This window comes from Pagrus pagrus, assembly GCF_965226575.1.
Source record: "Pagrus pagrus genome assembly, chromosome: 8".
Lineage (NCBI taxonomy): Eukaryota > Metazoa > Chordata > Actinopteri > Spariformes > Sparidae > Pagrus > Pagrus pagrus.
Window position 1 is genome coordinate 17,868,616 of NC_140192.1, and position 25,135 is coordinate 17,893,750.

Below are 25,135 nucleotides of genomic sequence, written 5' to 3' on the forward strand. Positions count from 1 at the left end.
AGCCTTTACATCTAATGGTTACCACGGGCGACGCACATCGTCAACTCGCCTCCACCAATCACAGGACGGGATATTGCAAACGAGCCAATCAGAGGGATCGTTTGTCAGTCCAAACAGCCGTCCGCTCCACAGACAAAAGTCGAGATTTGTCTGGGAAAACATGTAGCTGGAAACTTCGCACGGTGATAATGAACCACCAACTACTGTTTAATATCTGTTTGGTTGGGTGTGCGTTGAACCCAAACACGGTATGAATGTTGCTGTGACGTCTCGGAAGAATGAAAACCCGGGATTCACCGCCGCCGGTCCATGTTCATGTACCGGAGACCACACCTGTACATGTTCATATGAGGAGGAGTCCCAGCAAGACCCCACAGGTTATTAAACTACAACTTACACTACTGAACTGGAAATACATCTTATCGTTTCTTCAGGTCGCTTGTTAAACGCTGCTATATATACGGTCATCAAAGATTAAATATCCCAAATGAACCCAACTTTATTTTGTAGCTAATGTGTAAAAATCACCTCCTGATTTGATAACTTGTTTACAGTACCTTTTAAAAATGTCTCTTACTTTTTAAAGACTTTACACTACATCTAAAGAGTTTGTATTAAATAGACTGAAATTAAGAGGATAAGGGTGCTACAACACTGTAAGATGTATAAGTTTTATCTGTGGATTCCCTCCTTTTTTCTGCAGAATTGGACAAACGACGCCCAGGTGATGGGAAATGGAGGGAGGCCAAAGGTGCGGACGCCGTGGATTCCTCCAGGAAGACTGTCCTGCAGAAGAGATGTGAGCTCATACAAGTGTCAGGCCTCTTTATACTGTTCATCTCTCCCTACAATGCATGCAAGCAGAGCCAATGACTATGGTGGTGAATGAATTCTGGCAGGGATTTGCTCTCCAAACAGGACAGACAGGTTTACACCCAATACTAGATTTGCTCCAACAAAACTGAATTTAAACAGAATAGAAAAAGAGGTAACAATCTCATTGAATGAAATTTAATGACATGCTTACCATGAAATAAAGTTAGCATTATCCCTAAAGCTGTCATAACTTCATTTAGTTTTGTCTGATTGTTAATTTGAAACAGCGACATGCAACAACAAGTTTGACGCCTGTAGAATAAGCACATAAACACGTTCCTAACATGTGATGGATGGATAGGAGGAAAAGAAAGATGTTCACTGACATGCAGCATATTTTGTTGGTCTTGAATTAGGCAACACTGACTTCTTTAAATACTTCACCATCTTTTAGTATCAGAAAATATTTCAGCCTGTGATTTGATTGCAGAATTCTGTACAGATATTTTATTGGTTAATCAGAATCCCTATTGTACATGTTGTTGTTTTGAAACTCTTTTCAAGTTCAACCTTATTGTCTGTGTGTTCCCTGAACATGAGTCTTGTTTGTTTGCGTATTATCATCAGAGAAGCAGAGTGCAGCATCAATCAGAAAGTGGAATCAGGCATCGGCGGGATGAAGAGGAGCAAGAGGAGGAGCTGGCTGCAGTATCCAAAAACCTCAGTGTCCTTCTCAGGGAGCAAGAAAGCAGTCACCGTTTGAAGAAGTACGAGTCTCTTCAGCAGTCGTACAATTACAAAGCTTTGTACTAATGTGTCATTTTCAAAAGGAGGCCCACCCTAACTCACTTTAATAGTGCTCAAAAATGTATGTACCTCTCAATTTTGGTGACATTTTTTTGTGATGATTTATCTTTTTTTGGTGGATACTGCAACAGTCTAAATGTAGACAATGAGACAGATAGTTTAAGCACACATCACTTGTTTTTGGCATCAGTGCCCTCTAAATGAAAAAGCAAGGACTTCTCTCCTGGGACGTCATTTTCTGCTGATATTTTCAAACTTACATCTGTGATGAGGCACAGGTTACAGGACGTAATCCAGTATGTTAGTCTTCTCTTTTTTTCCAAGAAACTGTACATTACACTGTACATTTGCTGTAATCTAACCCAACAAAATCACCAGAAAAGATTCAGGCCTATGACATATACGTGCCATGTGATGACAGCTGCATCAAACATTGGTCTATCAGTCTGATTTTTTTCTTTGTCTTGCTTACAGGTCAGAGTCTAAGGGCCACCACCACAGAGGGACAGACACACTCCTGAGGGCACTCGTAGAAGCAGAAATCGATGGTGTAGCAGTAGCTAATCAGCTCACAGCCCTGAAGGAAATTATCGACAGCCTTGCTAAGGTATACTTTGAACCAGTGGATCATTTTGAGTCCACAGTTGGTGAAAAGGATGCCGTGCATCGCATATTTTAATTCTGTAATTTATTTTTTTAGGATAAGCGGCTATCAAAGCTGCACGCAGCTTCACTTGGAAGGCAGCAAGATTTATTGTTAGAGAAGATAGAGATGTTTGACCACACGAACCACAGCCTTCGCGAGCTCCTCAGGGAGTGGAGTGAATACGAGGTACAGGAAGTAGAAGAAAATTCAAGGAGGGCAAATCTTCTTTTGACTGTTATTTGAGTGCAGTGTTGTTGTATCCACAGAGGGAATCACTGATGTGGTCAGAACAGAAAGATGCCTTAAAGAAGAGAATGGCCGACAGTGAAGCAGAGAACATTGTGAGTAATTATCAACTGGTTGCATGCATGTGTTCATTCATTATTGTCAGCAGTCAGACATTAGAGGAGGTTTTTCTTGTTTTTCTTCTCCTCTTGCAGCGACTTTTGGCCAAACTCACCAACAAGGAGAAAGAGGTGTCTAAGCTTGCTGAGCGTTTGGACTTTGAAAAGGTTTGAACTACTACACTGGTGTACACAACTTGTATTCTGACCAGGCTTGGTAGAAAAAACACTGGTATCTCTCACACAGCCATTTACCCTCTAACGTCCAGGTGTTCGCAAACAGAAATTCTCCATCAACCTCTTCTCCCCTTTGTCATGTTAGGACAACATGAAGACAGCGGAGGAGCTTTCAAGATTACTGCAGTCAACCCGCAACCATATGGACTCTGAGCTGAACAGAAGCGAAGCTGAAAAGGCCCATCTGGCTGCTGAGATCCAGGTCTGTGAACATGAAATACAATCAAACACACACATCTGTACTGTCGGATGTGAACCAGTTGTTCTCATCAGTCCAACGCACACAGACAGTGAAACGGGTGCTACTGTCAGTGTTGGAAGGAAATAAGCAGCGTCAAAACGTATTTCAAACAGTTGCTCTCTTTGTCCAATGGTGTTACGTCTTGCCTTTATCTTTGTTGTGATTCATACAGCTAGATTGGAGAAATGTTGAAAGCTCAGTGCCTTGTGAAGGACAGCAGCTTAAGCCAGCTTGGTGACCGAGAGTCATGACAAAAAGTGTGTCAAAACTTTGATGGAAACTTTTCAAGCCTGCTCCTGTTGCATTATCAACAGTTTGTCCACAATATGGTGAAAATAACTACTTCTTTTATTTCTTTGTGGCACAGCAGCTCCGCTTGAAGTAGCATATTAAGCAATCTGTTGGTGTACAACCCGTACAGAGAATAGGTATTTGTTTTAAAATAGACATTATTCTTTTGATTCTGTACTAAAAGTATGATTATGAACACATATAAACTTTAGAATTGAGGAGTGGATACAGTTCTGTCTGTTTTTGCTACTGGATGCTCATATATAGTGTTACCTGGCCTTCAGGATGTAGATAAAGTGGATGATGCAGACCATCCTTATTTGACTCCCTGAAAACGACTTATCATCACTCTCAGACTTGTCAGAAAAAGCATATTTAGGGCCTATATTATCATTTAAACTGGATGTGTGTTTTTTTTCTTCTGTGTGTGGACCAGAGGATGCAGCAGAGCCAGGAGCAGCAGCAGGACGAGCTGCAGGCTCTGCAGGAGGAGCTACAGACTCTGAAGCGGCAGACAGAGAAGGAAAAGGAGGAGCAGGGGCGGCAGGACCAGGAGGCGCTCGCACTGCTGACCCAGCAGGCAGAGCAAAGGGAAGAGTCCGCCAGACATCTCGCAGTAAAACTGCAGGAGAAGGTCAGTATTCAGAGGTACAGTCACAACGTCTGTAACTCACAGAGCGTCAGAGTGTTGGGCAGAGAAGGGTTCTGTAACAAACCATGAAAAGAACTTGTTTCTGCAAAAAGACTTCCGGGATGATCCACAGACATCTCTGTGGCTCATGCTGCATGCAAATTAGTTTTCTCACTGGTGGCGGTGTCTTGTCTGAGCGCATGGTTTTATGCAAATTGAGTTCACAGGAAGTTCAGCCAGTTTCTTGGTTCAGTAGGAATATTCCAGTGAAACACAAACACCAGATTCTGGTGGCTAGTGTGATGTATTAGTGGAGTCTTTGCCCACATAATGACTTGAATTTGTACAGTGCAGACGTGTTGTAGGAATGGATATTTTTCTCTCTGTGGTCGAGTTTGTTTGACTTTACTGTGAATCTTGTCTTTAGCTCGAGTCTCAGAAAAATTTCCTAAATCATCAATGTAATCAAAGAGCGAAATAATTTGAAAGGGTACAAAATGAACCAAACTGATAAGACAACGTGTGTTTTGTTTAAGGAGTCCCAGTTGGCTCAGGCTCTGTCCACCTCCAGTGACTGGTGCCTCCGCCATTCTAAAGAGGCAGCTGCTAAAGGACAGCTGGAAGAGGAGGTTTCTGCTCTCAAACTGTGAGTGCACATTCTGAGCCCATGGGAGACACAGACTTAGTTTGTTGTGTGAAACTGATACTTAATACAATCATTCCTATTTACAGACAGGGATGATCAAGAAATCAAATCAAAATCATACTTGTTTTTGGTGACTTTTTCATGATTTGTAACATGTGAGTGTTGACAGAATTTATGTCTGCACTTCAAATCGAGCAGATATTAATTTAAGTCACAATCTTCTAGGAGCAGATTAGAGCCGGTATACAATAATATCATAATTTCACATTTGAATGAGCAAAATGAAACGCCCATGTTGAATAATCCAAATAAAGATGTAAAAAAAATCTCTCACAATGTTCAAGTCTCACTCTGCACGAAAGACTTGAACATTACCTTTTTTAAAGCGGTTTGTAAGTCTAAACAAAGATCAAAAGATATGGATCCAAAATAAATATGATAACCAACTGAGTGTTCAGCAGTTGTCATTTTTCATATGGTGATATTTTTTATTGAGAAAATGAATCTTTAGCTGTAGTGTTCCTTTGATTAATTAGGACATTATTGAAATGTCTGAAATACCATTACATTTTTGTTCGCACATTGAAGACGGAGATATTTTGTAGGTTATAGTTTATGGAAAATAATTTAAAAAATAAATAATTGCTGGGACTGCAATGACAAAAAGCTTTGGATCCCTGCTTCTCTCACAGTCGTGTGAATGAGCTGAACTCTCAGCTTCATTCAGCGGAGGAGAGGAGTCGAGTGGAGAGGGAGGAGCTCAGGGATCAACTTCATCGTCTCAGTGCTGAAAACACCTCCGCCAAGCTGGACAACCAAAGACTCAAGGTACCTTCAGAAAAAAGGACAGCAGATCTGAGATTTCCACAACCTAAAATCAGCTTCATAAACATGAAATGAAATGAAAAACCACGTTATTCATCACATTAAAAAGAGAACAAGTGTTCTCTTATTTATGTTTTATGATTTTCGAACAGAAATGTATTTCGGGGGCACTTCTATTCTAAACATGGCATTTTTAGGGTCAGCTGACGTCATCTGAGGAGAAGCTCAGAGGTTTGCAGTCTGAAGCCCGTCAGCTCAAATCGTCAATCAAAAAGCAGGAAAACGTGGTGGAGAAATACAAGAAGAAGGTAGAGTCAAACTCAAACTTTTCTAAATGCAAAGGGGATATACAGACAAACTGCTTTTTGTAAGTTTTGGCAATTTGTTACTGAAATGTACACACATTGCTAAAGGGCTAGTTCATCCAAATCACAAAAATACACAAGATCTGTTTTATCCCTTGTGATGTTTACTTGTGCATTGCTATCTGATAAAATCTGAAAAAATATATTTTCTGCACTTCTGAACTTTCTCTTTATTTTGGAAAAGTCTTCTCTTCATGGAAACACTACAGAAGTTAACCGTTTCTGCTGTGTTGTAGTGACATTCGACTTCTCTGTGCAGGTCCATCAGGCTCGTCTGGAATCTGAGGGTTACTGCCTGAAGCTGGAGATGACACAGACGGAGGCGCGGGAGGTGAAGGTGAGCCTGGAGAGGGAGAAGGAGCAGGTGAGGCGGGAGCTGCTGGGCCGGCTCAGAGAGCTCGAGACGCTGCCCGACAGACTGAGGAGGACCGAGCAGCAGCTCAGAGACGTACAGCAGGAGGCCAATGTCCACGAGAGGAGGAACATGGAGCACAACTCCGCCCTCTCTGATGTCAGACACAAGGTACCTAACTTCAGCTCCATAATAGTGAGAAGAAAGAGCGATGTCTGCAGTCATTCTTTCCACTTGGTTGAGATCCTGGCTGCAGATCTACAGTTAGTAGGCTGGTGATTTAGAGCCCAAGGCCACCAGGACACCTCATGGAGGTGGATTTCTATCATGGCTATCTATCATGATACTGTGTTCCTCTGCAGGTGGAACAGCAAGGCACTCAGCTGGAGACGCTTCAGCAGAGGAACGTGCTGCTGCAAGAGGAGAACAACGTTCTCAAAGAGAAAATTCACAACTTGGAGAGGTACAGACACTTACAGAACTACACTTGTATGCAGTTTTTTTGCAGAAAGAACAAAATGAACACGTTTCCAAACTGCAAACACTGAATTCTGTGTTGTTTGCTGTAGAAGGCTGGAGGACATGAAGGTAGAAAACAAAGGGATGTCTCAGGCTCTCTCCTCAAAGGAAGCTAGCGTCCAGTATGTTCAACAGCAGCTGGAGGAGAAGACCCGAGAGTGCAGTGTCCTGTCCCGACAGCTACAACAAACTCTGGAAGACGCACAGAGACAGGTGTGAAACTTTGAAGACACTTAATTTACCTGTACATCAGTGTCCACAGACACACTGAGGATTTGCAGTCCATGTAAGTAAAGTGAGGAAAACTTCATCTCGACATCTTTTTCCTCTCTGACCTGCAGGTGGACGACAGCATGCAGAGGGTTTTGGCCAAAGAGAGAGGGTCCCAGTCTAAAGCCTTGGACCTGCAGAGCCAGCTGAGCCGAGCCAAGACAGAGCAGAGTCAGCTACAGCGAAGCAAGGAGGAGGTAGGTCACTGTGTCCCTTCCATTGCCATTCAGCAGTGGAGGAATGTAACTAAGTACAATGACTGAACAACTGTACGTAAGTACAATGTTGAGGTATTTGTACTTAACTTGAGTTTTACCATTTTCATGCTACTTTATAGTTTACCACATTTCATAGAGAAATATTGCACTTCAAACACATACACAGCTGTAGTAACTAATTGCTTTTCAGGTCAATTTCACCTGTAAAACACTGATCTGTTTCAAAATGACTGATGGCTTCTAACACATTGAACTACAAAACAGTATTAGCCCCTATTTGACATTAAATTTTGCTTACATAAATGCATCACTAAAAATAGTAAATGTAGGTTAACATGCTAGAACTGCTGTACACAGTCACAAAAAGTGGATATTAAAATCCCCAAAACATTTCTGTGTCTCCGTTTCCCTTCAGATGGAGCGTCGTTTCCAAAGTCAGCTGCAGAACATGAAGGACAGACTGGAGCAGTCAGACTCTACAAACCGCAGCCTGCAGAACTATGTTCATTTTCTCAAAACCTCATATGGAAACGTGTTTGGTGACTCTTTGCTCACAAGTTGACTGCAAAACCTGACCAGCACTCATACATTGTAGTGGAAATAAATGAAGTTTATTGATGACTATTTTGACTTGAGAGTTATATATACTGTCTATGAAATTAATAAAACTTTGCTTTTTTAATAAAAAGTTTACCTGAAATGTATTTATATTCCTTTGAATAAATTACGTCCTGATTCTGATTTTTTGGTCAAAGAAATTTTCCTGTTGCTTGAATGCTTGCTCATGAATGTGAATGAACTGAACTCTGAATATATATATGTGTGTATATATATATATGTGTATGTGTGTGTGTGTGTATATATATATATATATATATATATATACACATGTATATATATGTGTGTGTGTGTGTGTGTGTTGTCTTATGCCAAAAGCCTTTTAGAAATGTGCCAATTCGAGATATTCTTGCTCATTCACAAAAATAAAAACGATTCAAGACATAAATTATGACATTTTTTAAATGACTCGGGTCTGTTCTTCAAATCGGCATTCATATGATGCAACAAAATCTTTGACATTTAAATGTCAACATTTATAATTGGGTTGTCAGGGATGTGGTGACCACATTTGTACATACTGGTCACACATAAATAAAAAGTCAAATAAATGTTGTTACTACAAGGTAGAACAACGTACATCAGCATGGCCCAGCCCAGAACGTCGCTGCAGTAGGCGGGCTGTTTCTCGTCGGATTGTAATTTATGTAACCTCATCCGGCTGTTCAAAAGTTAGCCTAGCGGTACCTGTATCCTGCACTATCGTGTTGTAGTTTGGGTTCTGTTCTCTATTCTGTCGTGATGCCCTCTGAAAAGCTACGATGGGAAACTTTACAGGCATTAAAAAATTCATCAAAGGCAAATATCACATACGACCCATTCTGGTCGGAAAGGGGAGAGGTGAGTTAACGCGAGCTAACAAACTCATTAGCTGGCTATGCTAATGGATAGTTAATGTTAGCTAGGCCGAGCTGTCCTGCCTCTTTACCTGCATACTCTTGACGAATTAATTTACTAAAGTGACCTTTTAGCTATTTCACACCATTATTAAATAACTAATAACTGATAAAGACTTATAATAAGGAGCACAAGCAAGTGGAAGCACCGTCTAAAATTAGTCAACGCTTTCAATTTCTGTTCACTCTTCCAACCTGACTCACTTTGAACACGAGTAGAAACCTGTCATGTTTGAGAAGAGTTGTTAGTTTTTCCACAGAGGAGACATTTCCCCTCTAAACCACATTTCTAGAGCTTTTATAGTTAGCATAAACTCCATAAAATGATACAGATTTATGTAGCAGAACTTCTCCCATTAATCGTCTCATGACCCTCAGATTTAAATTGTGACCCCCCCCCTAGGTTGGAAACCCCTGGATTAAACTACCTAAACTGTATTTAAAGTAGTTAAACTAGCTCCACCTCGAGCATCTACAACATTATAATGCTACTTGCATGTTGATTAATCAGTATTAAGTTAATATCAGCCATAGTGTCTTAGTGTGCATTCCTCTTAAAACATTTAAAATCTTTGGTATATTTAAACATTAAACAAGCTTCATGTGAATGCATGAAGTATACTTGATGTTTAATGTGTTTGCTTTCTTCCAGGACATTCTGGCAGGTTGCAAGGAGGCCCTCAGCTTGTCATCGCACTCTGGGGTCATATTGCAGCGTCTCAACTCCTCACCCCTGCAGAAGTCCTGCTTCATAGGCTCCAGCTCCGGAGAGTCCAGCCCTGGCCTCTCTGAGGAGGTGTCCGCCTCTGTTTCCTCCGCAGGATCCATCTCTGACATCAACGCCAAGCACACAGCGCTTTTTGCAGCCCGGCCTTCAAGGACCGAGAGTGAGAAGGCAAGTCTCTCTTCCTGATTACATTTCCTTGTGTGTTTGTATGTGAGAAGAAGGCTTTGCACACTATTTTCTGTCATGTAATAGCTTTTTATAGCTTCATTGTATTTGTTTGTCAGCATTCAGAGAGCAAATGTACAGTATATTTATATATTTGAAAAAACCCAAAAGCAAAATGGCTTTTTTTTTTGTACTACCATATTGGTTTCAGAAAGTCATGGTACATGCGCAGTACTCAGAAAGGTCATGAAATCTAAATATAAACGCAGTCTAAAGACGGCACGTTTTTGAAAGTATTGCTTTGAAATGTTTTGTGGTAGAAATTCTATTAAATAATTCCATTGATGAGATTGTGAAAGTTTTAATATTGACTCTCAAAATGTGCACATTGCTTTTTTTAAAAGAAGTTATTTAACATTTCTGTGGAGCTAGTTGTTAAGGCTTTCCTCTGAGAACAGCTGCACACTTTTTATTACTGCCTGTTACTCATTTTCACTTCATTTCTAACTGTTTTTGTCTCTTCAATGTGCTGCAGGCGCTCAGTGATGAGGCGATGGATGATGACCCAGAGGCAGATGTCAGCCAAGTTTCCAGTCCTGCATCGCTGCCTGCCATTTCCCTGCTGTCACCCAAAGCCATGGAGACGGCAGGCCTTATTATCAAATTTGAGGAGGGAAAACGAGAAAAGGCCAAGGTCAGACACAAAGATTGTTGATTATCCCATGAGGTCAACTTAATGGCTGTGTGATAAGAACATTTTGGGTATGTAGTGTTTTATACAGATGTGCACAGGATTTTGTGGTGCCGGCTGCTCTGCTTTCCTTCTTTGTGTTTTGAAGAAGTCTGATAAATTTATCTTTATTTTTTAAAGGAAAAACCTTTCAAACCTTTTTTTTAAAAAAAATTTTATTCTATGTACTTTTACTGTATTCTTTCAAAATAGTTTTATTGTAAGTTAATTCTTATCTGTTTTTTGTTTATTTTACTTTTTTCTTTGGTCATTATTCATGATTTTTAGGAATAAAAATGTCTTACAGGAGAAATAGAGTTTGTTTATATAAGCTTTCATGTTTCAGTGAATTATATGATGTTGGACAATTTTCTTTATAGGCCTTCAAGCTTTTTTACACAACCACCTTAGTCCTGCTTTTTTGCAAACAGTTTCTGTCAAAAGTTAATGGACTATTGCTTGGTTGTTTTCTACATACCGGCCCTGATATATGGATAAAACCTGTTTATGTGATAAAGTGGAATAACCCAGCATGCAGTGAGGAAGCTCTGCAGGCTCACCTGACTGACACCTTAAATCTGTGCTCTTAGATGGCACTGAAACTGCGGCAGGAAATGCAAGAGAAGCTGGTGGCGGCAGTGGCTAGCTCCGAGTCTGAGCAGCTGAAACGCTTTGAAGAGTTCATGGAGCTGAAGCAGAGGCAGGAGTTCCAGACCATGAGAGACATGATGGACAGAGAGTAAGAGCCGCTGGCAGGGATTCAAGTCTTATGGTGTTTAAGATTTCTGAAATGTTATGTCATCTGGTTTGTCAACTTTCTGCACAATAGAACTAAAGAGAGCATCGGGCGTCAGGAGAAGCTGAAGGAGGAACAGCGACACAGAATGAAGGTATAATCATCAGAACACTTGTAGATGTGACACTGGTGTGACTGACTGTTTGGGAACAGTGTGAAGTCTGGTGTCCAAATCCTGCATTTAACAATCATCTCAGAGGAGAAAATCAGTCCTCACTGTCTGAAAATGTATAAAGATATTCCTTTTTAGGCCTAGAAGCCTGTCCTCACAAACTTATGGGAAAATGCAGCTTGAAACTGTGTTATTGGAGTTTTTCTGAACCAACAGCTTTGACAGGAATAAATCAAACTCTTGGAGCTTCATGCCTTTTTTGCCAGTATGGGCTTAAATTAGGACTAAAATTGCATTCTTAATAGTCTTGTAAAGTCCTAAATTGTTGAAACCTGCAGAAACTTTGTTTGAGACAGAGATTGTTTAGAACAGCAACGTGACGCTCTATCTTAGGAGTAATCCTTCTCACTGTGGAAAGTCTGCGTAGGAAGCTTAAAAAATAATCAAGCTCCATTCTGAGTTGGGACTGAGTTTGTCGTCCAAGCTTCACTTGTAGCTCAATTTCAAGGATTGATTCTGAGATGCCCGATTAATGTGGGGCCCTTATTGTTTCTTTACAAGTTTAGAAACTGCATATCCTGTAAAGTAATTACAATTAATTGTGTTTTCTTCATCGTCCTCTGCATCAGATCCTCAACCTGCGGCTGAGAGAGGCCGAGCAACAGCGTGTGCGTGAAGCGGAGCTCGAGCGGCAACGGCAGGCAGAGGGCAGGGAGAGACTGCGTAACCTTAACACCATCCAGGAGGAGATCCTGCAGCTCAACCAGCTGCTGGATCCGTCCAGCCAGACCAAAGCTGATCTCCCAACAGCTAGCCTCAGCTCCCTGAGCACCCGCGGGAACCAGCTGTGCTCCCAGGTGTCTGAAGTGGTGCGAAAGACTGCAGAGGTCAGTTTAACTGCTGATTGGTACAGTTTAGGTTTGGATCGAGGCTCCTTCCTACACTGACGGGATGGAAGTCTGGAGTCACTGTGTTTTGTATTTTGTACATCATGATCTCTGAGGATCATCCCACTCCTCAGACTCTTTGTAACCTTTTCTGCCGTGTGTTTTTCAGGGAGAGTTTCCCAGCGTGGAGGACATGACCGTGGCCGAGCGAGCCCTTCACGAGATGAGGGCGCTGATCCGGCTGATGCAGGAGGAGGTTGCTAAGGCTCAAGAGAAGAAGAAGAAGGATCAGGAGCAGGAAGAGGAGCACAGGAAGCAGGTGGAACTGCAGGCGCAGCAGGAGGCGCAGAAGAAGGCAGCACAGTCGGCTAAAGAGAAGGCCAAGAAGAAAGGTTAGGGGATTGTTCTGATTGAGAATCATATACTGTGTACCATACATCAATATCACCTAGAAGTCTGACGTTTCAGTTACAGGTTTGCTCATAATATATTGAAGATCAGAATTGTGACCTGTAAGCTGGGAGAAATTATGTCAGGTGGCTGTGTAACAAAAAACACCAGGTCTATCTCAATCTGTGTTCATGTCTGTACTTCTTTTCTTGTAAAATCAGTCACAGCTCATGTACTGCTCAGAGGTCCAAGTCCCACAGAATGCATTTTGCACAACCAGCAATGATGGTGGGGATTTTGAGTGCAGCTTAAAACTGTTATAATTTTTATCCTGGGAATGCTGTTATATAATTTTATTAAGCTTCAATATTTTTCAGGCAGGAAAGTAACCTTTTAAGATGTTTATCAGTGTTTCACTGTATGATATAATTCCTTTTAGAGGTTTCTGCTGCCACATTAGTTATTTGATTGGACAGCACTGCCACTATGGTCCTTTTATGCACAGTTATCACCACATTTCAGTTAAAATGAGTAAATGTAAAAATATTTTATGGTTATTGTCGTCCATCAGGGCTACAAAACAGTGCTGAAGACAGCACACTGAAATGGTACAAGGAGCTGCAGGAGTCAGCTGCTCAGTGCGCTCAGTCCTTTGAACAACTCAATGCCACAAAAGATGCTCAGGTGGGTGTGTGATTCTCTGCATGAATGTTTATAATATTACCAGTTATATTACAGATTGTTTTTACAGGCAGAGACGAGGAGTTTCCCCACATGTGGATTAAGCAATACAAGAGCTTTGCCAAAATAAAATACAGTCTGAATTTGGGACAGTTTTTCTATATAAATCAGAACTGTTATGGTTCAATAACCAGCCAGGATATTTAAGCACTGATGCGGCAGGAAAACAGTGCAGTGATGGTGATACTTCCTTAACATTTTCAGTATTCACTTGTGAGCAGAACTCTGTACAGGTGATTTCATGTATCTTCTCTGGACTCAGACAAAGAAGCTGAAGCTGGAGCTCCAGAAAGCCGCCACCATCCCCGTCAGTCAAATCTCCAGCAACTCTGGATCGCAGCTCAGAGAAATCTTCGACAAAATTGACAAGCTGCTGTCAGGACGGGCGGTAGTGTCGGGGGGGAAGTCTGTCTCCACCTCCCATCATCCACAGGGCCTTGACTTCGTCAGCTATAAACTAGCTGAGAAGTTTGTGGTGAGTCCAGATGGTGCAGTTTCATATATCATCCCAGAAACTCTTGAATAAATCACAAGGCAGGGTCGTTAAGGAAAATGTGCTTATTCTTTAGTCATTATCACAGTTGGTCACATTAATTTAAAAATGTCATGATATAGCATTACAGTTGGCATTAGTGCTGCAATGATTGTCATATATTGAGCAAAATAAGGAACATTTGCTGGTTCCAGCTTCTCACACGTGGATTTGCTGCTTGATCCATGTTTATATCACTGTTAATTAGAAATTTTGGGGGTTTTGGATTATTGGTAGAAAAAAAATCAACTAATTCAAACTTTTTTTAGAAACAAGGGGAGGAGGAGGTTGCATCCCACCACGAAGCTGCCTTCCCTATCGCTGTCGTGGCCTCTGGCATCTGGGAGCTGCACCCTCGAGTGGGAGAGTTCATCCTGGCCCATCTGCACAAGAAATGTCCGTACGCAGTCCCACACTACCCGCCAATGAAGGAAGGCACAGCAGTGGAGGACTATCAGAGGTCTGGGAGACGGACACATGTCACTCCTCTTTTACTCAGTTATTATGTCTGATTAATCACAAAAACAGAAAAGTATACAGATTTGCGTCAGGTGTTTTATCCTCCACTCATCAGGATTCTTGGTTATCGTGTGAACGACTCCGGGGTGGAAGGTCAGGACAGTTTCCTGAAGAGGATGTCCGGGATGATTCGTCTCTACGCTGCCATTATCCAGCTGAGGTGGCCCTACGGCTCCAAGCAGGGGGTAAGAATGGTCCCTGTTTGTTTGCTTCCAAGCACCATTTGAAAATACTATGCATCTTTATAACTTTGACTCGTATACCTAATGTTTTTCAGGCTGCTCCTCACGGTCTGAACCACGGCTGGCGCTGGTTGGCTCAGATGCTCAACATGGAGCCTCTGGCAGACATCACAGCTACGCTGCTGTTCGACTTTCTTGAGGTGAGCCTATTTTAGAACAGCTCTCTACGTATCATCCAAGAATATTGCAGTTGGTGCATCTCTATTTGTTCATTGATTTGTCTTGAGGTAAGAGTAAAGTATGCTATGATCAATGTGGGTTAATTTTCACTGTTTGTCAGAGCTACTTCACTCACTGAGACAGACTGAGATTGTCTCATCGTGTTACTGTGCTCTCGTCACGCTCTTAAAGCCTGTGTTCAGTGAAAGCAGCTGTGTGTGTTCAACATGTGAACTTCAGTGTTAACTCTCTTTTTGTTTGTGTCTCCTTCAGGTCTGTGGTAATGCTTTGATGAAGCAGTATCAGGGCCAGTTCTGGAAGCTCATCCTGCTCCTTAAAGAAGAATACTTCCAGAGGTACACACTCATTTTACATTTAAAGCATGTCGAGTGTTTCTCCAGCATGTCGAGTGTTTCTCCAGCAGCTGCTGCCACCAGTTTAACTTCATTCTGTGTGATGTGTTGAATGTGTCTCTGTGGTGTCTCCAGAATTGAAGCGGTGACCACCACTGGACAGATGGGCTCGGTCATCAGACTCAAACAGTTTCTAGAGGTAACTCAAACTACAATCTTCCTCCGCAGCCAAAACACCTACAATGTCTGTGCCCTTGTTGAGGTTCAGAAGGTCAGAGCCTTGTTACTCGCACTGGTTTTATTCAAACAAGATTGCTACTTCAAAGTGTTGTCGAAAAAAGAGAGGCAACGTTACTTTGCACCTTTTATTTCTTGCTTAGAAATGCACAGACAGTCTGTTTGTGCAACAAAATTTAGTTTTATTTATATCACAGCAGTTTCTGTCAAGATGACAGTTTTAGACACTACGTGTAAAATGCTTCTTCAGTAGTGATGGGAAGATGAAGCTTTCTTTCTATTTGTGCTGAAAAAAGCTTCAAAGCTTCAGGGCTTCAAACGCAGCGGCACAGTGACATCTGGGGACTTTTGATAGCAGCGCACCACAGCACCTCGCTGATTTGAACTTTTACTTCCATATGTGAGCACGAAATATCTGACAAGCCTGTGTGTTTCAGAAGAACCGCATTACATCTAGATGGTATTGTTTTGTGTTAATTGATATTACGCGGACATGTTCTGTCTCAATTATTCTCACCGTTTTTGTCTTCCATCATTGTATTGTCATATAAAATCCATTCCATCAACGTACAAACTCAGATACTCCAATATCAAAACAGATACTCAGAGTTCACATTTGCCAATAATGCTATAAACATGTCTCCGTCAACATTTCCAAAAATCTCTATTTCTGTCCGACGTAAACACCGAAAACGGAGTTTCTAATATCTCTGCCCTGGAGGGAGTTTTCCAAAATGTCAGTCTCCGGTGACCTTAAATGAGAGAGTAGTAGAAGAGAAGGCGAAACACAGATAAAAAGCTTTATTTTAAGAATTACCCGTGTACGTGTGGACAGGGCCTGTATCTTGTTTGTTCAGTTATGGAAAAAATAAATATTTCTGAGTTTGTATTATTACCTCATTAATATTGAAAAAATATTAAATGAAAAAATGAAATTCTGACTTTGAATTTCTTCTCCAAAACAACATGGTGCCCCTTTAAGGAATCAGCTTTGCCATTATACAATAAATGATTAAATAGTGAAATGCAGTTATAGCCCCCTGAATGCTACACACACAGAAAACATGTGAATAGAGTAAAACCAGGGTATAATAAGAAAAATAACTTTAGTAATGAAATAAAGAAGAAACCAATTCTATTATATTTAACAGAAAAATATCCATTTATAAAGTGCATTGATTAGTTTGAATGATCGTTTCATTGTTGTATTGTCTCCCACCTGTAGTCGTCACTGCGGAACCGACAGATCAATCCGCCCAAAGGCCAGCTGAGCTCCGGGTTCTGGAGGACGTGATGGAGGAAGATGGATGTTGCTGCATGATGTAGTTTGGTACTGAATAAAGCAGGAAGGGATGAAGTCTGATGCTGGGAAACTGTGTGTGTTCTGTTCTTGAAGACATCGTCTCACCAACACATCAATCCTCCCAACATCCGTTCAATCTGTTGTCCGGGTGTCATTGTTCAAACACTGTAAAGTTTTCTGCTTCTTAACAGCTTTAAAATATACAGGACGTCATCATTTATGTACTTTTGTAAAGTGCCTTAGGCTTAATTGTACAAGTGAATAAGTTCTCCAGCATTGAAAGACAATAATGTGGAGCTGTTTTGTTTATTTGTTGTAATCCCTGTAGGTTTAAAAGCTCTTGTTCACCACACGATCACTGCGGTTTGTGTTTTTATCAAATCGCTGTTCAAATCAAAAGTGTGTTGAATGATTTGAAACCTTGCTATTTATTTTTTTTTATAAATCCACCATGTGGAACAAAGATTTGTAGTCTGATGAACTGTCGGTGTAATCATTGTGAAGGACACTATCCCCAGATTAGAAATATGCTGAGAAACAAATGATTTCATCCTCATGTAGAAACAGAAATCTGTCTTGGTGCTTCAAAGTGGAACTGTGTGCTTTTTGTTCACGCAGTCATTTTGGAGGTGTTTTCTTAATGTAACGTATAACCTCAATGATTGTAATCCATAAACCAAATGTCTGAAATAAAATCTCATCAGCATTTTATTGGAAATGTCTGTCACCTTTTTTTGTTTGGTTTGGTTTTTTTTGCCTTCCTGAAAAGCAAAATTCTTTTTTTCAAGAAGAAAAAATGAATCAGAAACTTCAAACCTGGAGAAGAGCAGAAGTTGATTGGCAGGAACAATTTGTCAAGTAAAAATGACTTGGTTCAGGCTTAAATGTGAGGATTCTCTGCATTTTTGTATTTGTGCCATTTTAAATTAAACATCTTTGGTTTTTGGACTGATGGTCGACAGCGGTGGAAGAAGTCCTCACATCTTTGACTTTGGTTAAAGTAATAAAGCAGTTTTAAATATATTGTTAGAAGTAGAAGTCCTTCATTTAAAATATTAACTCAATTAAAGCAATTTATGCTTTTGAACTTTTAAGTACCAAAAGAAAAAGTACTAATGCAGAGTGAAATATTTCAGAATCATACACATTATAGAAATGGATCGTGATTATTGATGCATAAATGTGTTCATTGCTTTCACGTTGCAGTAGGTGAAGATGGAGGATATTTTAGTAACTTTATATACTGTTAACTTGTGAATTTACTAGTCAAGGTCAATTAACTTTCCCTCATTAATGAAAATATGTAATTTGTTATAATCTGCAAACTACGTCATCAAATAAATGCAGTGGAATAAAAAGTACATTTGCCTCTGCAAGCTGCATGTTCCCTCCTTTGTCAGATCCTGCATGTGTGTTATTACAGAATACTGATTTATGTATTTGTAGTTTTCTTTTACTTTAACACCCAACAACTAATTATGTGTTTCACCAAACCCTGTAGATTAAAACTCACTATTCAGCACCACTGTTACCTTGTGCTCCAATAAAAACAAAAAACACACAACTCCAGGTTTCCTTTTTATTTTACCTTTTTACAACTATGCACATTGAGTTCATTTTAACACAATTAATTCAGAGATTGATCTGCAGTTTGCATATTAATAACATTCAAACTGGCAGCTCACCAGTTCTTAACATTTTTATTCATTTTACCCCAGAGAGGACACCAGGCGATGAGCGATCGATTCCTTGCTGCCAAACGGATCCTTCATCAGCTACACACAGAGAACAAGATACAACAGATCTCAACCTGAACCTGATCTCATGGTTTCTGTTACAAGTTTACACAGAAACTACTGAACCTAGAAGAAAATCAAAAGAAGCAGTTTTTTTTCTAGGGAAACAACATGTCTGCCCTTAAACTTAAATTAAATTATATTAGAAATTAGCTTTTACTTCCACTTGTTTCTCTTTTCAGTTGTGGCCTTTTTTAAATTGAGAACCAGAACTGACACATTTATGAGAGAAAATAGACATAAAAGTCTACTTATATGTTATTTTTTTCACAATTACAATAAAACTGGAAGTCCTTGTTGGAGCCTACAATCTTTGGTTGAGAACCACAGAAGTTGACTGTGTCAGTCTAGATTTTTAAACAAAACAATACACAGTACTGTATGTGAAATACAAGCTGCTCCAAAATTACATTTTTTGGTAACGATGAGGACTGAAAAGTATTTCTGTTTCACATTTTTTTAACTTTTGTGACACCAATTTCCAGAGATATTTAACTATTGTGGGGACAATTTATTTTCACCTCCCCAAAATGTGAAAATGGGACGTTGCTGTCTTGGTCAAGTATGTTAGGATATAGTGTAGTTACCACACTTAACCAGCAGAGGTTAGTAAAACACTCTTAAATCAGGAGCAGACTGGTTCCTCCACGAAGCAGCTTGGTCATTAAATGGTAAAGTTAAATATATGACAACAGTATCTTCATGTGTGTTTAACAATCTGTTTCTCTACATAAATGTCTACAGTTAACTTGTTCATACACATCAGCAGGTTTAAACTCATAGTATGGCAGGAAATCAATCTGGGCAGTAATAACCGTTCTCAAGCTGAAATAGCCACAACAAAATCAGGACTTCTTGCTTCCTGATGCTGCAGGTCACTGTCTTTCTGGGGGTTCACTCTTCAGTCTTTTTGAGGCTGAAAGTGCTCGGTGTTCTGTGGTCTCCTTCACGCTCGACTCACTTGCGGCCCTCGTGGTTGAGCGACGCCCTCTCCATGCGTCTGTACCAGTTTTTGACCTTGGTGTTCGCCATCATGTCGTCAAACGCCTGCAGGCCCTCCATCACTCTGAGGACGCCATACACGGCCTGTAGACGGAGGAAAAACGGGGGAAATGTTGACCCCCAAAAAACAATCTGAAGCCGCTTAAACAGTGAAGTGAGGTCGTAAAGGCTGCAGTGTTCATTATGCACAACAATATTTTTAGAGGAAAAATAGAGAGACATCAAGCGAGGTTGAGAAATGTCAGGTTTATCCTCTGTAGATTGGCCTTTATAGGACATCTTAGAATCTGTTTGCCATCGAGGAGCACTGAGTTGTTCAAAGATGTCAACTTACGCTTTAATTTCCAACATTCTGACATTTTATAAACTAATAATGACACAATCAATCAACACCTTGTATACCAACATGCCAAATTATCAGGATGCTAATATGCCTAAAGCTGATTGTTACCTATGATGACAGTTATGCTAACATTTAGTATGCTAACTTTTAGCCTGTTAGCATGCTAACAAGCTCAAAGTTTGCACGTTAACATACAGTACATGTTTACTATTAGATGTTAACTATGATCACTTTTATCTCAAAATAAACCGGAGACTGGCAGAAATTAGTTTTAGAACAACTCTGTCATGAACTAATGTCTTGCACAAGACATTTTGCTAGCATGTTGGGATCACTTAACTAATTAGCATTCATCCTCTGGGGCCCAAGTTTCCATGACCACATTTTCTGGAAATCCATCTTTATGGATCTTTAATCCATCAATAATTGTTGTGATTTTTCACGAGTTCAGGTACAGTGGGCGTAAACCCTGCAGAGAGAGACGGGCATATTTCCTCACCAGGTCTGCCAGGTTGGGTTGATCTCCACCCATGAACTTCCTCTTCTTGCCGATGGCTGCCACCCAGTCGTTGACTGCTTTGTAGAGATCCTGCCTCACGTCGTCCTGCAGGTTGTGTCTGTTGTGTCAAAAAAGCAGAAATATTAACACTTTGATATTCTAACATTGACTTAAAAATCTACAAGGTCGAACCCATTAAGCAACTAAGAAGAAACATTTCCATATACCAGAGATGCAGTTCCTCCATCTTAGAAAATTAAGCTGGACCGATGATCATTGTAAGATATTTCTTTATGTGTAACTCACCGACTTTTCAGCCTTTTGGAGATGAGATACATGGCCGCTGCTCCGACGTATTTAGCAAAGAAACCTTCGTAAGTACCAAACTTGCCCTCGCGCACGATGTAGTCGAAGGCAGACAGGGCCTCGCCGGTGGTTCGGTACACATTGGGAGATATAAGATGCACAAGCCAGTCATCGGCCCACTCACGCCACTTCATCTCCTCTCTGACAGCATGAAAAGAAAACAAACACTTTAACAATTTACATCATAGTAGTAATGAGACTTAAATGTCTTTTTACATAGTACAACTGTACTGTAGGCTGAGCAAATGTGGGCCAAACAGAATCATTTGGGACAGAAATGACTTAATATGAGATATTGTCTGTATTGATACTAATATAAACAATTCCCTATGACATCCAGTAGTAAATGTAGCCATTGGATGACAGCCGAGCCACTGAGTGCAATGAATTTGATCTCTGGTGGTCTGTGTGTGAGCAGCAGGTCTGGACTTACTTCTGCATTCCCTTCTCGGGGTAAATCACCGCGATCTCGGCCTCACTCAGCATCACCCAGTACTTGTTGGAGTACTCTGTCACCTCCTTTCCTCTGTCGTTCACCGACTTCAACTCCGGGTAGCAGCGAAGGATGTCAGGGACACTTTTGTTACTGGATGACAAAGGTTCACATGTAAAGGGTCAGTGCTGCCAAATGACAAAAATATACAGTACAATGTATTTTCTCTCTTACATCAGTAGTATCGATCCATGCAGATAGTTTTGGTTATTTGCAATTATAGAAAAGGTAACAATTGTTTCACTATCAATAATTTGCTCATTATTTTCTTGATTAATTGCTTTGAATGTAAAATGTCAGTTTGTCGTTAAATATTGCAAGTTAGAATTTCCCACTGTCCAAGGTGATGTCTTCACCAACAGTCCCAAACGCAAACAGATTCAGTTTACCATCATGTATGACAATGAAAAACATAAAACATTTCCATTTGAGGGGCTGGAACCGTCTACATTTTTGCTTAAAAATAGACTTTATCGATGATCAAACCAGTTGCCAATTAATTTTCTGTCAGTTGATTAATCAACTTTCGGCGCAGCTTTACTGTGAACAGTGAATTCTGTGGATTGTCCAGAATACCTGGGGCTTTTTATTTTTTATTTAAAGACACATTTCTGTTTGTTTTAATAATTGTTTGATGTTTTGAACAAAATCTAAAATGTAATCACCTCCATTATATTGGGGTGGACGGGTGAAATCACAGAAAGAGATTTAACAAAACCTAACCAAATTAAACCAAAACCATTTATATGGCTGAATATCAAAAGCTATTGTAAAAATAAATCTACTCATGACTCATATTGTATAATCACATGAGGAAAGTTACTTACTTGCTGATTAAATATGTCTTGAGGCAGCTGATGATGACGGACGAGTCATTCAGTTGCTGCAGATGAGCAAAAAAAGACAAAAAAGACAGAAGTTTTGTTTGAAAATGACAGCACATTTGTGGAAGATATTAAAAAAATCTATATTATAAAAACCTTTTAATTACAACAGTACAAAAGGTTCTTATTAGACTGGAAAAGCCTTAAAGCAGCTCCCTGGTGTTGTCTCGCATATTTGATTTCCAAATCAAAGTGATTGAGAAAGATTTGTCACTTTATAAGACTTTTTACTGTGGCAGTAGAAAGGTGTGCAACTTTCAGCAATTTTCTTTCCCTAAGTGTGAGTTTAGTTTAAAGACGTATTTTAGTAGTGGAAATGCCAGAAATAGTCAAATAACACTCCAATAAATGCAAATGATTTTATTTTGTAACCTCTATCTGGTGTTAGGAAAGAGATCCCATAGTTCTCCTCTTGAGACTTAACCGTCTTACCACATCGCTATCCACCATCAGGATGGGAACCTTTCTGTAGGTTGACCACTTGATCTCCTTCCTCATCACCGGGTTCACCTCCACGATCTCATACGGCAGCCCGTGGTAGTCCAGAAACGCTCGCACCTTGCTGCAGAAGGGGCAGGTCTTGTACTGGTACAGAGTCAACTTCGGACCTCCTCCTGAAACCTGGAACGAAGCAGACGAGAGAAGAGGAACCGCCATTATAGCTCATTTCATAAAGGCTGATTCTAGCAGACAATATCTTCCAGTTTTTTAGGTTTACACTAGATTTCCAAAAATACTGCCACACCCAAACGTTTCATCGATGTGTGACTGATGTTGAACATGCATTTCAAAATGTACTATGTGGACTAATGGATTAATATGCTGCTGTAACAGCAAGTGCTAACACTAACAAAATGCCTGAAAAGCAGCAAAATTGCATTACAGAAATCCATATATTATGTCCTCGTGTGTCCTATTATGTCCAGCCCTTGTAACAACATCAACGAGGGCATTATGATGCTGTAATTACTGGATGTAAGATGTGAATTGTAGACTGTTATAATGCAGGTTGCATGGAGCTTTTCCTTTGCCTACACCAAATTTAGCAAACATGGCTGATTTATATGAAAGTAATCTGTTACACGGCATATAATTCATAGCAGAATGTGGGAGATACACTGTTTATTTTGTTGGTGTTGTTTCTTGTATAAAACTTGAAAAGTTCAATAAAAACAATATTTATTGCCCCTCAAATGTAGTGAATCAGAAATAACAGTAGCATAAAATACAGTACAAGTGGCTGTCAGGTGTACTGAAGTACAGTACGTTACTTGATTACATATACTCAGTTACCTCAGTGCATTCAGGTGACCCTGTCTGCAGACATGTGAAGTTAGATAACTGCTGTCAATGGAAAACTGCCACCAGAGACAACCAGGACACCGCGGGCCGGGCTGACTGTGTGGCCGCATAACGGTCACCAGTGGACGGACTCACCTTGCTCTCCTCCTCGGCCAGGTGCTGCTGGACACTGAACTTCACAGTCTGGTATAAACCCACACCTCCACCGAGCAGGAAGGCACAGCCGAGCACTCTGCCTCCTCCTCCCCGCAGAGAGGACAGCAGTTTGGAGCGGACCCCGGTCCCGCCGGTACCGTACGCCCTCCTGGACCCTTGTGCGCCGACATTCCCCACCAGGTAGGAGACGGTACCGGACCGGCGGGCGGCCGGAGACTCCAAAATGTTCCAGCCGACCTTACAAAGCGTTCTGGCGCAGGCGGCCGCCATGTTGCTTTTACATAAAGTCCCAAGATGCACCGCGAGCGATGAGGTAACTGGGATATGTTGCCCTCAGTCGAGCCTGTCAGGCTGCGCGCTGGGCCACAGGGCCGTGCACACTCAGTCTGAGACCAGGGCAATAAAAGAGGAACCTTTATAATCTGTAGGGGCATGATGGAAACCTGTTGGCCCATGTTTATGCCACTCAAGCATTAATTTAACATTTGAGACTTTTTCCATTGATATTTGGACAAACCAAGAGGAAAACATTTAAAACTTAAATACAGAAGGCCGACATGTTGAACTTTCATGTGACAGCACTTACTATTGTTTTGAAGGCATCTCAAGAGCCGCAACAGTCAACCAAGGATCGCAGCTGGGAATGAGATATCTCTCTGTTTTGTATGTTGCATCCTCAAATTTCAAGGTTTTGTCATCATAATGCTCTAGTTTTCTACTGAAATGGTAGTTTTATAGTAAAATAATGATGGCTTAAATTTTTCTTGCATGACAACACTAACACAGCATTCAATAACTCCAACAAAGCTTAAAAGTTAAAGTGCAACACTGGTCATGGGTACTGTATGTATACTGCTTGCCTTGTAATTTGATTTCTTTTTTAATTCTATATACTTCTAATTATTTATCTAATTCTTTTTCTCTACTTATCTGTACCTGTTTCTGCTCTGTTTCTAAAATTTGATTTGATTTGATTTGATTTGCCCGACACCTGAGTATTACTTCTGTGGATCAATAAAGCATCAACTTATGTTGTTTATCTGGTTCATGTCAAATCTGTCCTTATTCTCTTGTTGAATGAGAACTGAAGGGAGACAGACAAGCCAATGTGTAGCCTACAGTTTGATGCAATCAAACCCAAAAATGTAGAAGACAGGGTTAGAGAAAAATGTGAAAGGGATTGAAATATATCCAATTTACAAACATAGAAAACTGAGATAAGCTATACAATACTCATACTGTTTACATTTCAACATTTGTTTCATATGTGTATCTTATATCCATCAATCCATGTTGTGCTGTCAATCTGGGTTCAGGTTGTAGTGGCAGCAAGCAAATGTCTTTTCTCAGCCGTGGATCCGGAGGTACTCCCAGGCCAGATGGGATGTGCAATCAATCCAGTTTATCCAATTTCTTCCCTGGGTCTCCTCCCTGTTGATCATGTCCAGAAAACCTCCAGAGGGCGTAACCCATCTAATTCAGACACCCAACCACCACAACTGACTCCCACCACTATCATCATGTATAATTTATAAACTGTGCGTTATAAAGAGTAGTGGTCGGGCCAATATTCAGCATTTTTCCAATTATCAGTATCAGCTTATTATATGTTATATATGAAACATTTTCTGTTTGACAAAAACAAAGTCCAAGGTCCACTTAGTAGCTTCTTCTCATGG

The 25,135-nt window shown here is 40.5% G+C and overlaps 3 protein-coding genes across 4 annotated transcripts; 2 read left to right on the forward strand and 1 right to left on the reverse strand.

The window, feature by feature from the left end:
• The first annotated feature begins 126 nt into the window (after positions 1 to 126).
• On the forward strand, positions 127 to 7,898 carry odf2b (outer dense fiber of sperm tails 2b). 2 transcript variants are annotated; one of them, XM_084360288.1, is made up of 17 exons: positions 127 to 377; positions 704 to 799; positions 1,444 to 1,583; positions 2,098 to 2,230; positions 2,324 to 2,455; positions 2,536 to 2,610; positions 2,710 to 2,781; positions 2,936 to 3,052; positions 3,819 to 4,016; positions 4,550 to 4,659; positions 5,352 to 5,487; positions 5,682 to 5,792; positions 6,109 to 6,372; positions 6,564 to 6,664; positions 6,774 to 6,933; positions 7,062 to 7,187; positions 7,624 to 7,898. In XM_084360288.1, exons 1-17 carry the CDS (start codon positions 279 to 281, stop codon positions 7,768 to 7,770), a joined length of 2,217 nt encoding a protein of 738 aa, XP_084216414.1. In that variant the 5' UTR covers positions 127 to 278; the 3' UTR covers positions 7,771 to 7,898. The 2 variants fall into 2 exon arrangements, with proteins under 2 accessions (XP_084216414.1, XP_084216413.1); XM_084360287.1 differs by having other exon boundaries at positions 128 to 377; positions 6,771 to 6,933.
• A 449-nt stretch (positions 7,899 to 8,347) lies between these two features.
• On the forward strand, positions 8,348 to 17,326 carry gle1 (GLE1 RNA export mediator). Its single transcript, XM_084360050.1, has 15 exons — positions 8,348 to 8,666; positions 9,375 to 9,617; positions 10,150 to 10,308; positions 10,935 to 11,083; positions 11,174 to 11,234; positions 11,882 to 12,139; positions 12,309 to 12,531; positions 13,101 to 13,213; positions 13,533 to 13,745; positions 14,072 to 14,262; positions 14,377 to 14,506; positions 14,599 to 14,703; positions 14,996 to 15,078; positions 15,211 to 15,274; positions 16,538 to 17,326. Exons 1-15 carry the CDS (start codon positions 8,568 to 8,570, stop codon positions 16,604 to 16,606), a joined length of 2,160 nt encoding a protein of 719 aa, XP_084216176.1. The 5' UTR covers positions 8,348 to 8,567; the 3' UTR covers positions 16,607 to 17,326.
• An 854-nt stretch (positions 17,327 to 18,180) lies between these two features.
• On the reverse strand, positions 18,181 to 23,741 carry ptgesl (prostaglandin E synthase 2-like). The gene is made up of 7 exons (XM_084358874.1): positions 23,436 to 23,741; positions 22,431 to 22,619; positions 21,942 to 21,997; positions 21,055 to 21,207; positions 20,562 to 20,762; positions 20,256 to 20,373; positions 18,181 to 19,497 (listed from the first exon to the last, which is right to left on the reverse strand). The coding sequence occupies exons 1-7, from the start codon at positions 23,724 to 23,726 to the stop codon at positions 19,369 to 19,371; spliced, it is 1,137 nt and encodes a 378-aa protein (XP_084215000.1). The 5' UTR covers positions 23,727 to 23,741; the 3' UTR covers positions 18,181 to 19,368.
• Between the last annotated feature and the right edge of the window lie 1,394 nt (positions 23,742 to 25,135).